Below are 16,416 nucleotides of genomic sequence, written 5' to 3'. Positions count from 1 at the left end.
CCTTTTACTAGCAAGCCTTTTAATAGGGTGGTGTATATTTAGTACAGCTTTCAGTGAGAAGATACACTATATTGCCAAAAGTGTTCACTCGTCTGCCTTCACATGCATATGAAATTGAGTGACATCCCATTCTTAATCCATAGGGTTCAATAAGATGTTGGCCCGCACTTTGCAGCTATAACAGCTTCAACTCTTCTGGGAAGGCTTTCAACAAGGTTTAGGAGTGTGTTTATTGGAATTTGTGACCATTCTTCCAGAAGCGCATTTGTGAGGTCAGACACTGATGTTGGACGAGAAGGCCTGGCTCGCAGTCTCCGCTCTAATTCATCTCAAAGGTGTTTTATCAGGTTGAGGTCAGGACTCTGTGCAGGCCAGTCAAGTTCTTCCACACCAAACTCGCTCATCCATGTCTTTATGGACCTTGCTCTGTGCACGCAGTCATGTTGGTTCTTACAAAGTTGGGAACATGAAATTGTCCAAAATCTCTTGGTCTGTTGAAGCATTAAGAGTACCTTTCACTGGAACTCCTGAAAAACAACCCCATACTATAATCCCCCCTCCACCAAACTTTACACTTGGCACAATGCAAGTACCGTTCTGCTGGCAACCACCAAATCCAGACCAGACTTGTCTATTTCAAGAAGCGTGATTCGTCACTCCAGAGAACACATCTTCACTGATCTAGAGTCCAGTGACAGCGCTTTACACCACTGCATTCGATGCTTTGCATTGCACTTGGTGATGTAAGGCTTGGATGCAGCTTCTTGGCCATGGAAACCTAGTCCATGAAGCTCTCTACGCAGTGTTCTTGAGCTGATCTGAAGGCCACATTTTAGAGAAGTTTAGAGGTCTGTAACTATTGACTGCAGAAAGTTGGTGACCACTGTGCACTATGCGCCTCAGCATCCGCTGACCCTGCTCTGTCATTTCACATGGCCGATAACTTCATGACTGAGCTGCTGTTGTTCCCAATTGCTTTGTTATAATACCACTGACGGTTGACTGTGGAATATTTAGTAGCAAGGAAATTTCATGACTGGACTTTCTGCACAGGTGACATCCGATCATGGTACCACACTTGAATTCACTGAGCTCCTGAGAGCGACCTCTTCTTTCCCAAATGTTTGTAGAAGCAGTCAGCATGCCTAGGTGCTTTGTTTTATACACCTGTAGCCATGGAAGTGATTGGAACACCTGAACTGAATGATTTGGATGGGTGAGTGAATACTTTTTGCAATAAAGTGTAGGTGAAAGTTGTCCATCCCAACCCCTAACCTTTTCTAATTACTAAAGGGGAATCCATACATTTTTTGTAATAAAATGGTTGAGATGTAAGTCATTAAGAGTACTTTGATGCAAAATGTGCTGTCCTAGAAAAAACTTACAAAGTCAGAATTGTTCACACTGGTAGTAACAGGAACCAAATATCTGTCTCTAAAACCTAAGCCTCAAAAGGTTATTGCAGGTTATTATTAAATAACCTGTACAGGAAGAGGCATCGCTGGCTCTACTTCACAAGGAGGCTGAGGTCCTTTAACATCTGCAGGAAGCTCCTGCAGATATTCTATCAGACCATGGTTGCCAGCTGTCTTTTTTATGCTGTGGTGTGTTGGGGTGGAAGCATGAAAAAGAGAGATGAGATCTCACTGGACAAGCTGATCATGCAAACAGGGTCAGTGGTCGGTGTGAAACTCGACTCTGTGGTCAATGTGGCTGAGAAAAGGACATTACACAAACTGCTCTCCATTATGGAGGATGATGGCCACCCACTGCACACCATCATCATGGACAGGAGGAGCCATCAGGCTCTTCAACTCTTCCTAAGGGGGCCAGAAGAGAAGAGAGAAAAGATTTGTAGATTTGTATATATGCCTTTATTTATTTATTTATTCTTCCTGTTATATTGTTTACACACTTATTACTGTTACTGTCCTGTGTTGTGTGACTGCTACTGGCTAAATTTCCTTTGGGATCAATAAAATATCTATCTATCTGAAATAGTTTTGAATATGCTGTCTGATGTCAGAGACATTGTTTTAAGATAGGTTAAGGTTTTGACCTAAATCATACTTTTAAAAGCTATTCATGGTGGGCATTGTGAGGCAAAATGGTCCTCAAATAAAATGTATCTTTTCAGATTTACCTTCAGCAACATTGTGAATAAGTCAGAAGATAATATAGATTCACTGATGGTTCAGGATAGTAGATAATTTAGATTTGCCATATTTGACTACCAGGGTTCCTATCACCACCACAGTACAGAAATCTGTACACTGTCTGTTTTTTTTTGGTACAAAAGCTCACATAAACAATACAAGAAACTTTCAACTTCAATGATATGACTCCAAATATTAGCCTACATTAGAGTATCAACATGGTTGAAACAAGGCAATAAACAAGTAATCAAACTAATTACAGCCTTTTCAAGGCTGGCCATGGTCTTTTTTTTATTAACACTGGAGTAATAAGATCTCATAATGGCACTGATGGTAGCCTATAGAAATGCAGGATAGATCTTTGACAGAGAATATAAATGCATTTCCAACCCCTTCAAAATCACTATTCACTATTTTTTGACTTCATTTTTCTCTGTGCCTTAACTTCTTTCATTAAGAGGGGGTGGGGTGGGGAAGGGGGCGCTACAGCTTGCCCTGTTATTCCAATGTTTCCTCCACAGGCAGCGACCAATGAAGCTCATCTCCTGTCCAGAGAAAACAAAGCCAAGCCACATTCCCAGAGTTCAATTTGCTGTTACATCGGAGGTTTGTGAATTGGGGTTTGAGCCATGTCTGTTGACTGAGGGGAACTGGGCAGAGTGGAGAACTTTCTCCTGCACTGCTCTACGCTCGCAGTACAGTGGAGCACAGGGAGCACTGCCTTTTTTGGCACACAAAGCCGAGTTTGAATGGAGATAAAAAATTACATAAATTATGTTTCCTCTGACACATTATAAATTTCCAAAGTTCTGTCCCTTGACTATGCTTAGTTACCAATTTATGTTCTTCACAAACAGTCCCCCAGACTTATTAAAATGTAATTAATTTAAAGAGGTGTATACTTCATCTATTCTTCTAATCTTTCTAATAGGCTGCGACAAATAGCACTTCTTTTTCTTTTTGATGCAACTGACTTATTACAATTCAGCTGAAGGTACATCCTGTCATATATCCTTATTTTTCTACTCAGCTACTACTATTATCACAATTTTGTTTTTCTCATTCTTCTTAATGTGGTGGATTTAATATCATAGAAAACTGCTTTTATAATAAAATGGTTAGATGTAATATGTAAACAATATTAAAGGGCCCATAACCCACATTTGTTTTTTTTAACTTATAATTTATTTTGTTTTTCTGTACCAAAAATTATTTTTTACATTTTCCAACCTCTCTTTATCCCTTAGAATTGAATTGGCTGTTTTGTTACTGTGTCAAGACTTTTATATGTAAATAAGCTCTGTTTTGACGGGCTGTCCTGTATTGTGTCTCATTCAAAAAGTAAGGGTAAGTCGGGATAAGACGCTCCTTATAACGTCATCATGGATGAGAGGAGCTAACCTGCTGTCTGCTGAATGTGGATATATGTAAATGTGTTGGACATCACAGAAACACTGGGTTAAAAACTGTCTATTTATGCAGCTTAATTAACAAAATGGACTGTACAGACTGAAGAGTGAATGGTTTGTTTTTAAACTTTGGCAATGTATGCCAAATACAATTTATTTCTCATTAATTTATTACTTTCCAAGCTAAAGTGATCATTTATTCATTTGCTTCCATCAGAAAAGCTAACAACCAGCAATAATGACGAGGTTTACCAACTGAAACTCAATTAATTGAAAACTCAAGTAAGGTAGTAAAAATACTCATAACATTAATTATGACAAACTTGATTTAACTTATTTTGTTGCAGTTCCTTTCTTTTAGATTTACAATTTATAGTCTGCTACATATCGAGTGCACTGGGTTTACACACACAGTGTGGCATGTTTTGAACATTTTCTGTCTCTTTCTGCAACTTCAGTAAATCTTTCTAAGTTGATTTTGTGTCGACTTTGCAATGTATCGCAAAACATTTTCACAAGACAGTATTTTTTGACAGATAAATCCAATTCAATGTTTAGATTTTCTAAAGCAATGTTAACGAAATTTGGATTCAGGTATGTTGGATGATGGCGTTCCAGGAACAGCACTGGAGATCGAATGTAAGTGTGCATTTGGATTATTGGGTCAGGTGAAACTTCATCATCATTCAGTTACACTTAAAGCAGTTGTTAATAAACTATAATATAGCTAAACTTGTGTACTTTTCAATATAAAAACACTGCTCATACTACATTGTGGCATCAGTTTACAGTAAAACACAAGAGAACTCATGATTCTGCTACAGGAAGTCCTCTTACACTAAACACTGACAGAAAGACACGTAATGAGCCTTGAACAGGGTTGGTAGATTGATTACTTCTATAGTTTCCAGCCAAAAAAAATCAAAACCCTCCAAAATGCATGAAAAACCACCCAAGAAGTACCCATCCAAAACAGCCTAAGGTCATTTTAACCATTCTATCAAAGAACCAAAAATAAAAGCACCAAAATCTTTTTACTTCACTTTTAGTATCCTTGTCAAACATCTAAAAAACTCCTAGACAAAAAAACTATAAAAAATTTCAATAAAATAATTACATTATTTGATTTATATGTTTATGCCCTGCGATGGGCTGGCAACCTGTCTGGGGTGTATCCTGCCTTCCGCCCGATGACCACTGGGATGGGCTCCAGCATCCCCCCGTGACCCTGAGGGAGAAGCGCCTTAGAATATGTGTGTGTGTGTGTGAGTGTGTGTGTGTGTGTGTGTGATTTACATGTTTATTTCCATAACTTGCAGAGTTGTTTTCAGAGTGTTTACTTTTTTTTAACTGCGTAATGATGAGATCCGTTATCCTGTGCAATCAGAAAGCAAATGAGTAGAAATAATATTGCAAGCGTAACTATTTCTTGTGCACATTTTTAAAACTTGTTTACTTTTATAGGCTCAGCTGAACAGATCCTGACCAGGTCCAGTTTCCAACTATGACAGAACTGTGTAACAAAAAGCACCCACCCCACACGCCCACACAGAATAACACAATAAACACCTACCACATACCTTTAAATTAACTAGCAACGACATTAACAACATAAATGTACCTTTTTTACAGGCAGTGCGCATAGCCCTCTGCATAGCCCAGCCTCCCGCACCTCTCACAACCGCGCGGCCAGTAGCAAAACGCTACATCAATCCACCCATCTACCTTCTGAGCCGCTTATCTTTCTGGGTCGTAGAGCTGGAACCTATCCCAGCGTTCAACGGGCAGAAGGCAGAAAACACCCTGGACAGCTCGCCAGTCAATCAAAGGATGGGACACTACAATATTACCAGATTAAATCATTCTAAAAAGAAAAAAGTGTGAGAGAAATGTCCAAATACTACATCTCACACACGTTGTAGCACATTGTACCGTAGGTGGTAGCTCCTCCGATTCAGACTGAAGTTACCAGCTGTTTTTTTGTTTGTTTGTTTGTTATAAGAAGTGCTTTAGCCTAGACCGATTTTTATATGAGATGCAATACAGAGCAGTCAACAAAATGAGCCTGTTGAAACCACACAAAACTAATAAATGGAACAGAACACAAAAAACGGCAGCGTTACCCTTTAAAGATACGTAGTACTGTCATTCTGTCAACATTCGACTACTACTGTACTACTACTATCACTATCACTATTCTTCTTGTTGCTGCAGCGGTAGTTTGACCCAAAATGCGCTGTAAACCATTGGAACAGCCTTTTCTGCAGATAGGAACTAAAGTTATGGGTTGAAGTTTCCCTACAGTCTGATTCAGAGTAACGGCACGTATGTCATCATGTTAGCTGCTAGTGATGATCAGTGATCATTTTTCTTCAGTTCAGAAGAGCACTTTAGTCCAGTCTTTCCTAAATACATTGACTCTTTCTTCTGTAAACGGACTCTTTTCTGAATACTCTTCCTCACCCAGTTTGTATTGTCCTCTGCAGTCGTTGTTCTCCGCTAGCCTGTTGGCCTCTGCTCGTTAGCACATTGAGTCAGCAGCAGGCTAAGCTTTCTGCTTTATGCCATAAGTCCAGTTATACACCATAAACTACTGACGCTCGATACAGGTATGTGTGTTGTGTTTATAACCTTATTTGTTTCTGCTGGTTTATAAACTATGTGCTTTAGTCACATTTCTCAAACGCGTTGTCACCTGCATAACTCCGTTGTGCTGCTTGGTGAGATTGACAGGCAGCTTGCACTGGTGAAAGAAAACGAAAATGTTGTACGTTTGATGCATCATTGTTTTAATCTCAGGATGTCAAACCAAGAAAATATATAGTAAATGTATATCTCTCAGATATCTTCCTTCTTCACTACTGACATGAAATGCAGTTATAAAATCATTTAAAACATAAGCTTATGTGACCTAATTTGCATCTGTCTGAATGGTATGAATAGAGATTTGCAGTTTGGGTTTAGTTATAACTGTTTTATTGTCTTTTGCCTGGCAGTAAGAAAGATGGAGTTGCAGGCGGTGTTGATGGCCGCTGGTGGCGGGTCCAGAATGATGGACCTTACTTACAACACCCCTAAACCTTTATTGCCTGTGGGGAACAAGCCACTTATTTGGTACCCACTTAACCTGCTGGAGAGAGCTGGCTTTGAAGGTAAACTACAGGGACTGGACATTGCACCATCATGTTGAGCGCCATAGCATGCTGTAATTTTTTGCATCGTCATGCCACACAGCTAAATCCACAATGTTTAATTTATGACTTACAGAGTTGAATTAACAGCTGCAGTGTTAATTCACTATTTTTGGTGTTCATTTGTTTTCAGCTGGATGTATATAAACACTGTAGCTGTTAATAGTCATGCATGTTAAGTGCAATATGTTGGGGAATTTCACTGAATCAATAATTTAATAATCCAAATAAATAATTAAAATAATTCAGTCACTGAGATATAAATAATGTGATTTCAAAGTGGTTTAATGTGAATTCTACTAATGGTGCATTCTACAGAAACCTACCAAATTTGATTTCTTTGCAGCAGTGGTGATGAGAACCAGGGGCACAGTACCTACAATGTGTGTCTATATTATAGCCATTTTATTTGGTATCCAAAATAACCAGTGAATGTACATATGTCTTCTGAGATTTTATATGCAATGTTGATCATGTTTAATTTGGGTAAATGTGACAAAAAGAGTTTTCTTTGGGTACTATTTTGTCACAATCTCCCAAATTTCAAAACTATCATAAAATGTTTCATGTAATATTTTTCTGTGAGGGAGCTTTTAGAAGCATTAAACACTTCAGAGATCTGGTTCCTATCACCATCACTACAAACATGTCTGTATATGTTTATCGAAAACGGAATATTTCACATAAATAACTCTACTTTGTTTACATCTAACTATTAAATAATGGAGACATTCAGAAAAAAATATGGAATTTCCCCTAATGTCTGGTTTATCTGTTATGCAGGAACATTTATCTCTGACCCCTTTGGGATGTTAATTTTGCGAATGCAGTGATATGGGAATTTAGGTCATACACCCATATGGGTACTCTGGGATGGTGCCAATTTATTTTACATGTACATATCTGCCAATGTCATTAAGGGCCATTTCACACTGGTGGCATCCACATATTCAAAACCATTGTTTATTATAGAGGTATGCATACTGCGATAAAATTACATCATCTTTGCTGTAATAGTTGTAGCTTTTGGGCTGTTTTTGTTGAATGTTTTATTTCTAAAGGAGGTGATCAGTGGAAGCTGCAGGTTTTGCTTGTGTGTGTAGTGCTGTGGGAGACATTTCAATTGCGTTGCTGAAGTGCAGATGGTGTTGCCTATACGTTAAAGGTGCTCTTCTGTTACATTGCAATAAATGTGTCATCGGAAATTGATTTGAGAAATCAGCCTGAAGCAGATAAAAAAAAAAAAAGTTATTGGCCAATCATATACTTGTCATGTGTGGATCACAGTTTAGAGGTTACTTAGCGCTTGACCCTTGACATAAAAGGAAGCTCATTTTGTTGTGATTTTAGCTTTTAAGCAAAGATTTGAGTAGCTATCACATTATATTACTCATTTAAGCCATTTATTCCTATCTACTTGATACACTGACTGTACATCTACTTCTGTTAATGTTATTATGTACAGAAGTTAAAATATGGTCTGGGCAAAAGTTAACAGTAAATAATGGCACTTTTGCAGTTTATATTTATTAGATTTTTTTGTTAGGTATTTAGTTTCCTGCAGAGAATGTGTAAACTTATTTTCATCCAGAAAATCAACAAAATATTCAAATGGGGCACTCAAGCTTTTGCATATGACCATATAGAGTATAGCTCTGTTTAATTATCATGTCCTGCTAATGAACACATCTGTGCTATGCTGTGCACTTTTTCTATTTATTATTTTTTATTATTTAACTTATTTATTTTTTATTTAACTATTTACAGCATATATGTTTTGGAATGTCTAACATGAATAATTTGTTGCTTAATAGCTGCTGTTATAAAAAAGACATTTGTGGAATTGATCCAAATTATTGTGTGCAATAAAAACTCAACTACAACAAAAAAACACTAAAATCAAAGATAACATCACTTTAGAGCCTTCACGGCCTTATTTGGCCTTATTTGAGCAGCTCAAACATGGATCTGTCATTCTGTAGGGCTTGAGAAATACGATAATGTGTTTTTAAAAAGGTAAAATAAGGCCCTTTAAAGTCAACATTACTCAGCAATCACGATACAGAGTGCGTTTGTGAGCTCTTAATAATCCGATAACTGCAAAAAAAATCTAATTTTTTCCCAGCGCATTTATAATGCTGCTATAATATACTCAGATAATGGGAGAATTCTGGGTCTACATGAGTCAGACAGTAATCAGATTTCAGCTTTGCAACCAGCAAAAGAAATTACTGAATAAGACACGACATAAATGTAAAGTAAAATAAATTTTTTTAAAACATAGAGACACTTTATTGGAAAATATGAATGTACATCATCCAGAAAATTAAGGATATTCATATTTTTCATTTTGTCAGTTATGTACTTGGTTTCAGCTTCACTCCAAAAGTGTTTCATTGTCATCTCCCGGGTGCTGTGTTAAACAGTTGTGTGTTTTTAAACTGTGTTTGCTTTTTCACACATGTTCAGACTTAGAAAAATAAAAGAAATCAGAGTGAGGATATTCAAGCGCTGAAAAAACATATTACTGAAACAAAATCCAGATCTCTTAATTGGATTTCTGAAATCAGAGTACACTGTTCAAATGACTACTTGAATAATCAGACACATGTCGAGATCCGATCATGCTATTGGTGTGCATGCCATTGCACTCACTATTCTACCACCATATATTTTCTAGTGATAAACAATATGAGGGAGGGTCTCTGAGCCAGCTGAGCATTTTGTCTTGATGGTAGGTGGGTATTTTGGGAGGGGAAACGTTATTGCTTGTTTTATTTTTCTCTGCTTGCACAATGACTATTAAAAATCAGATGATGTTTTTGGGGTGGGCAAAAGAAGAATTTACTTTTTTAATTGATATGGAATGAATGTATGAAGGAATATATGAGTGATAGGTAGATATGATCAGGAAATGTAGATTATTTTGTTTTTCAGGCTGACTGTAAGTTAGGTGGTATTGATAGAATGGGGAAGCATGACGAATGGTTTGTATAATATACACATGTACAATTAGATATTTGACTGATGTCAAAGTTAATTTCTATAGAATGTGTAGACAATATGAGCCAATGAAAGCAATCATTGGACATAATGTATGGTTACATTTAAAGGCACCACACAATGCCATCATTTTAGTTCAGATTAGCTCAGGTTTTTTTGTCTCTCGATCGAATCAACAATCGTTTAATTTTGTTGTATGAATGACAGACAGGTTGCATAGGGCTAAAAATTTAGGCAAAAACAATTGTGATTTTTGTGACCAATATTGATTGCCCTGTACAAGATCATCTTGCATTGATTTTGAGGAAACCCAGGCCTACATCAGCGAGTCTTAGAACTTGTCCTTAATTTGAATGAACTAATTTGAACATTCTGCTGGTACATTATTGTAGTTAAGCTTGATTTGTAATTTTTATGGCCAGTTTAGATTTATTTACTAAATTTGCTATTTAATATTTGTTGCTATTTAAAGTGGCATTTTTGTATTCTAATAATTTGTCTATATAAAAAAATGTATGTTTGGGGGAAAAAAACAGCTGATTCCGATTGTGCACACCTACTGTGCAGTCATATAATGAAAAAAGAAATCACAGTTTGGAAAAACAGGTTTTAAAGCCGAGCAAGGATAAGCAGGCATACATTCTTGGGGATTTAGTTCTATTGGATTAATGGTAATTAAATGTTTATTGTTCACACCTAGCTTTTATTGACTAATCCCACTGGTATGAAGTTTGTGGCTATGGCTTTCTGCCTGCCCAGCAATACAGTATGTACCTTTATGTGTGGCACAGTATGCCCTGTTAACGGCCAGAAAGCCAGCCAGCATGGCCCTGCAATTAGCTTTTATAAGTCCTAGCACAAGCTACAGTAAAGCAAGCATCTTTGGAAGAAAATGTTTATACACAGATTCTGGAAGCCTTTTCCATTTGGCCTAAGTACAAGACTTTTTTGGCAAAAAAACATCTGTATTAAAAGTGTATGTCTGATATATTTTGATTAGCATTTAGTAACATTTAACTTTTCATTAAGTTTACTCTGAGTTTTAGGTTAAGTATGAGATATTACTGCATGTGGATTTAAAAATGTCTTCTACGCCATACTCTCACAGCCCAGTCATCACAATCAATCAATCAACCTTTATTTAGTCTTGGAGAATATTGAGGGTGCCCCTCATTTACAGTGTTGCCCGTATTTATCATATGTATATCAAAAACAGGCATGGTTCTGTTGTCTTATGTTTTATTAAGGACCAGGTTAACACTTAAAGAGCTGGAGTGAAAGAATTATTGAACGCTATTAAAAGTTAACGTATGGTGTAAAAATGCATGGTGGGAGCCGAGCATAACTACTGTTATTCTGTGATTTAGGTTGCATTTAATCAGATGTGTTGCTTGTTTCTTGGCGCAAGTTACTGTGGTCTTGCAAAAGTAAGCCCACATAACTATACTGATACATTATTGTAAATTATTTTGCTAAGAAAATAGGACTATAATGCTGCTGATATGTCCAATGAACGAACAGGTATTTGTTGATGTCTCCCCATCTTAGAGGTTATGGTAATCACCACTAAGGAAGTGCAGAAAGCCCTGAGCACAGAGCAAAGGCTGAAGCTGGACGTGAAGATGAAGCTGGACGTTGTCTGTATCCCAGAGGAAGCTGACATGGGCACTGCTGATGCCCTGAGACACATTCAGCAGAAGATTAAGGTGAGCACAGTTTCAGACTTAGGATGCCAGCAATGAACCCCTCTGCTGGGTTCATTGAGTCAATGAGTCCCCCTCTGCTGACATGCTCCACACATATATTTCATAGAAAAAAAGTCAGTCATTGTCCATTTCAAATATAACCCCATCTCAGCAAATCAAGAAATGCAATTATCTTACTGCTTACAATGAGTGACTGATTTATGCGAAGCATTACTTTATCTAGACCATGGGGAACACAACTACAGTCCTGGAGGGCCAGTGTCCAGCAAAGTTTAGTGATTTACCTGCTCCACTACACCTGATTACACTTATCTGCTAATTGCCAAGTTAAGTAGGTGTGCTTGAGTAGGGAAACCTCCAAACTGTGCTGGACGCTGGCCTTCCAGGACAGGAGTTGTGCACTCCTGATCTAGACAGGTAGTACATAAAAGGTATCGTACAGCTTTTATGTGCACTGAAGTAGTTTCTCCATTGAAAAATGAATTCAACCAAGTTGTCTTGTTCATGTGGTTGCTGTCAGAAGTAAACAAAAACATGGAGATTGTAAAACTGTTATGTAGTTTGTTATCATCTGGCATCTGTTAGTTTTTACCTATTTTGCAGCTGTTGAACACAAATGTGAGCAGAAATAATTTTAAAAATTAGTTTACGCTACATGTTCAGTAATTAGTTTGCCATTACCTTTATTCACTATTCAGTGTCATTTGTATATATTCAGTTGATAGATTGAAGTTGTTGCTTGTTTCTTTCCTTAGCTATTATGAGAAGTCAAAACTCAATTGTCAGAAAGGCCAATTTGCGCTGCTTCAGAAATTTTCCTTCATGAGAAACTTGTATTTCCTGTAAACCCAGTGTCATTTGAGAGCCTTGGTATGTGCTGATGTTTAGTTTCATTGGCAAGCATTGACTGTTTATTTTAAATGATCAGATTTGGCCAGTTACTTTGCAAGCATTGGTAGCTGCAGTTATCTGATGTTACTTACAAACTATTATAGACTATATTTCATGCAAATGCATGACTTTAGCTTGCAAGGTTCACATCAGCACATCACATCAGCTATAGCTCATTTTAGATAACCATACAGCATTGGAGATCGTTAAAGTGAGTTAGCTAGCTTGTAAGTAGAGCTTGCTACTTGCGAATAGCGCTAGTTAGTTACAGTTATCTAACATTACATATATGAAGATGGTTCAACAAAAGCATTGCGTTATATGAGCCAGTACTTTTTAGACTTTAAAAAAAAAAAAACTTTTTTGGTCATGGAGTTTGTCATGAACAGGTGAGTTTTTGCCTACAGCAGTGACGGTGCTAGGCCCTTTCGTCAGTGATGAACTACTCCACATTTTGACTCCCAGACAAGTCAGTAGAAGAATCAATTCTTTTGGGGTCTGTTACCCATTACTTATCACTGTGTTCCACCATATTTGCCTTTGCAAGGACAGGGTAGTGGCAGAAGGAAGGGTAGTGTCTATATCTAACTGCTGCTCCATATAAGCACAGACAAACATTCCGGTTTTCCAAATGAGCGTTTTTGAGCTTTTTTTTTTTTTACACTTGTATTGATAATTCAGATTGTCTGACATAATACTGTCATTTAATTTCAGTGATTTTTATGCTTTTCATAGGTAATTCTTTCTTGTAAAAAGGTAGCTGTGAAGTACTGAATCAATTATCAGTACTAATGAATAGCAGTGTTAATAATATCCTTATCCTTTTTAATAATAATCCTTATAATATGCATTTCTAAACTTTATACATCAGAATATGTGCAGTGGGATCATATATATATATAATATATATATATATATATATATATATATACAACCCCAATTCCAATGAAGTTGGGACGTTGTGTAAAACATAAATAAAAACAGAATACGATGATTTGCAAATCCTTTTCAACCTATATTCAATTGAATACACTACAAAGACAAGATATTTAATGTTCAAACGGATAAATTTTATTGTTTTTTGCAAATATTCACTCATTTTGAATTTGATGCCTGCAACACGGTCCAAAGAAGTTGGGACAGGGGCAACAAAAGACTGGGAAAGTTGAGGAATGCTTAAAAAACAGCTGTTTGGAACATTCCACAGGTGAGCAGGTTAACTGGAAACAAGTGAGTGTCATGATTGGGTATAAAGGGAGCATCCCTGAAAGGCTCAGTCATTTACAAGCAAGGATGAGGCGAGGTTCACCACTCTGTGAACAACATTGTTGAGAACAATGTTTCTCAACGTGCAATTGCAAGGAATTTAGGGATTTCATCATCTACAGTCCATAACATCATCAAAAGATTCAGAGAATCTGGAGAAATCTCTGCAAGTAAGCAGCAAGGCAGAAAACCGACATTGAATGCCTGTGACCTTCCATCCCTCAGGCAGCACCACATTAAAAACCGACATCATTCTGTGTTCATCGCTACATATATATATATATATATATATATATATATATATATATATATATATATATATATATAAAATGTGTGTGTGTGTGTGTGTGTGTGTGTGTGTATATATATATATATATATAAAAAAGTGTGTGTGTGTAAAATAATAATAAACCATGACCAATCAGACATAATATTTACCATTATGACCACCTCCTTGTTTTATTGTTTTATGCTAATTGCCCATTTTATCAACTCCACTTACTGTATAGGTGTGCTGTAGTTCTACAATTAGTCCATCTGTTTCTCTGCATACTTTGTTAGCCCCCTTTCGCCCTGTTCTTTAGCAGTCAGGACCCCCATGGACCTTCCCAGAACAGGTACTATTTGGGTGGTGGTTCATTCTCAGCACTGCAGTAACACTGGTGGTGTGTTAGTGTGTGTTGCGCAGGTCTGAGTGGATCAGACACAATAGTGCTGCTGCAGTTTTTAAACACCTCAGTGGATGTGTTTACATGCAAAGATTTTTGCCAATCCAACTGAATACATTCTGATTACAGATTCAGACTGAGGTGTATATATGCACACTCTATTCAACAATCTGATGGAAAATCTTTGTTTACATGCGCACTGCAAGTAATCCGATCCAAAATGACATGCATGCGTGAAGTACTGCTTAGAGTAAATGTTACCATGACAGCGAACATCATGTGAGGTCCAGTTCAAGTGAGTTGAGTTTTCAGCAGGTGCGCTTGTGTTTATAATGGCTTTAAACTGATATCAGACTCAGAAAAACATGCTTCACATATACTTATAAAGGAAGTGGCAGGAGTAGGACGCCATGGTCCAAGACACATAAATTGGATGTCTGTCCCACCACCGTCTTTTAATGGTCAGAGCATAAACTTTGTCTCGCCTGCAGACCAGTTTCTGCTCCTGCCATGTTAAATGTTAGAAACTTTCGCTGTGACGTTAACACACATGCGCAGAACATACTTACACGTTCTAATTGGAAGTGTAATTGGATTCAGGTGTTTACATGGCTGTTATTCTGCTATTTAACGGATTATTTACAGGATCCCCCACCTCGTTCAATCGGATAGAAATTGCATTCCAAATGGCCTCAGTCAGACCAGACTATTCCGATTGAGGTGGTTACATGGATGTATTCCATTCCGAGTGAGCTATTAGTCAGATTATTAACAGATTATTAGGCTGCATGTAAACATGGCTAGTGTCACTGCTGTACTGAGAATTGTCCCCCAACCAAAAATATCCAGCCACCAGTGTCCTGTCAGCAGCATCCTGTGACCACTGATGAAGGACTAGCGGATGACCGACACAAACTGTGCAGCAGCACATGAGCTGTCGTCTCTGACTTTACATCTACAAGGTGGACTGACAAGGTAGTAGTGTCTCATAGTGGACAGTGAGTGAACACACAGCTGTGTCTGATCCACTCATATCAGCACAACACACACTAACACTCCATCACCACATCAATGTTACTGCAGTGCTGAGAATGAATGATCCAAAATAGTACCTAGCCAAATAGTACCTGCTCTGTGAGGGTCCATGGGGATCCTGACCACTGAAGAACAGAGTGAAAGGGGCTAACAAAGTATGCAGATAATGTGCACCTATGTAGTAAGTGAAGCTGATAAAACGGACAATGGCCGTTGAAACAAGGAGGTATGCAAATTATATGATGAATGGACTCAAAACATATGAACCAAAATGATTTGGAAACGTGTCAGGTTCCATTGAACATACACACACCACAATAGCAATATATAGCAGCAGAATCAGGAGATGGTGTTTGTCTATAATGTTTGCCTCTAATTGTGCGAATGTCCCTGTAGTGACCGGGCCTCCTGGCTCCCGTGTGAGTGGGTTCAGGGTGGACAAGCAGATCTTGGTTAACCCCGGAGGCGCTGATCCATGCTGCTGGCTTCAGCTCTGTTCACCGCCTCATTTCATCTGCTGAAAACCCAGTGTCCACATCCCCCCTTCCCCCGACTCCACAAACACATGATGTCAGAACCCCTAGTCCACCCTGAAACCCAGCTGTGTTTGCCAGGCATGTGTAAGGCTTTTTGTATAGTCCTGCGTGGGACAGGTGCTGTGTGTGGGTTATAGTTGGGTGCTACAAGGTATTAAGGAGTTAGAAGGTGTCATCACATCTGGGCCGATGTTACTCCTCCAACTCTGCTTTTGTCTTTTCTGAGGTCAGGATATCGTATCATTTACAACTTGTCTTCTGTGTGTGTGCGTACTAAGGTCCGTTTCATTCGGCTTCCATGGAAATGTGGCTGTCCAAGGCAGGGATGGTAAAAACATGTGTTAAAGCACATCACAGGAGATTAACTCCGCCATAATAAACACCAATGCACTGGAAAGGGAACGTTCCGGAGGAGGGCCTGCTCTAGCACGCTAGCCGCGCTGCAGATGCATTTATTTCTAATCCTGGAGAGAAATGAGAGATTAGAAGCATTGAGTAGTGGAGCCCTCCAGTGCACGAACAGCCCGCTACGTGTTGAGAGATGGCAGCTGGCAA

At 38.1% G+C, this 16,416-nt stretch overlaps 1 protein-coding gene across 1 annotated transcript in view; it reads left to right on the top strand.

Annotated features, from left to right (window-relative positions):
- The first annotated feature begins 5,860 nt into the window (after positions 1–5,860).
- eif2b3 (eukaryotic translation initiation factor 2B, subunit 3 gamma) overlaps positions 5,861–16,416 on the top strand; it is a 57,380-nt gene continuing 46,824 nt past the window's right edge. Inside the window, exons 1-3 of the mRNA XM_017718423.2 lie at positions 5,861–6,174; positions 6,562–6,717; positions 11,308–11,465. Of these exons, the coding sequence (XP_017573912.1) occupies positions 6,570–6,717; positions 11,308–11,465 (306 nt within the window). The 5' untranslated portion in view covers positions 5,861–6,174; positions 6,562–6,569. The remainder of the gene's footprint in view (positions 6,175–6,561; positions 6,718–11,307; positions 11,466–16,416) is intronic.

This window comes from Pygocentrus nattereri, chromosome 2, assembly GCF_015220715.1.
Source record: "Pygocentrus nattereri isolate fPygNat1 chromosome 2, fPygNat1.pri, whole genome shotgun sequence".
NCBI classification, from domain to species: domain Eukaryota; kingdom Metazoa; phylum Chordata; class Actinopteri; order Characiformes; family Serrasalmidae; genus Pygocentrus; species Pygocentrus nattereri.
The sequence above is the reverse complement of the archived record's forward strand: the minus strand, read 5'-3'. Positions and strand labels throughout refer to the sequence as shown.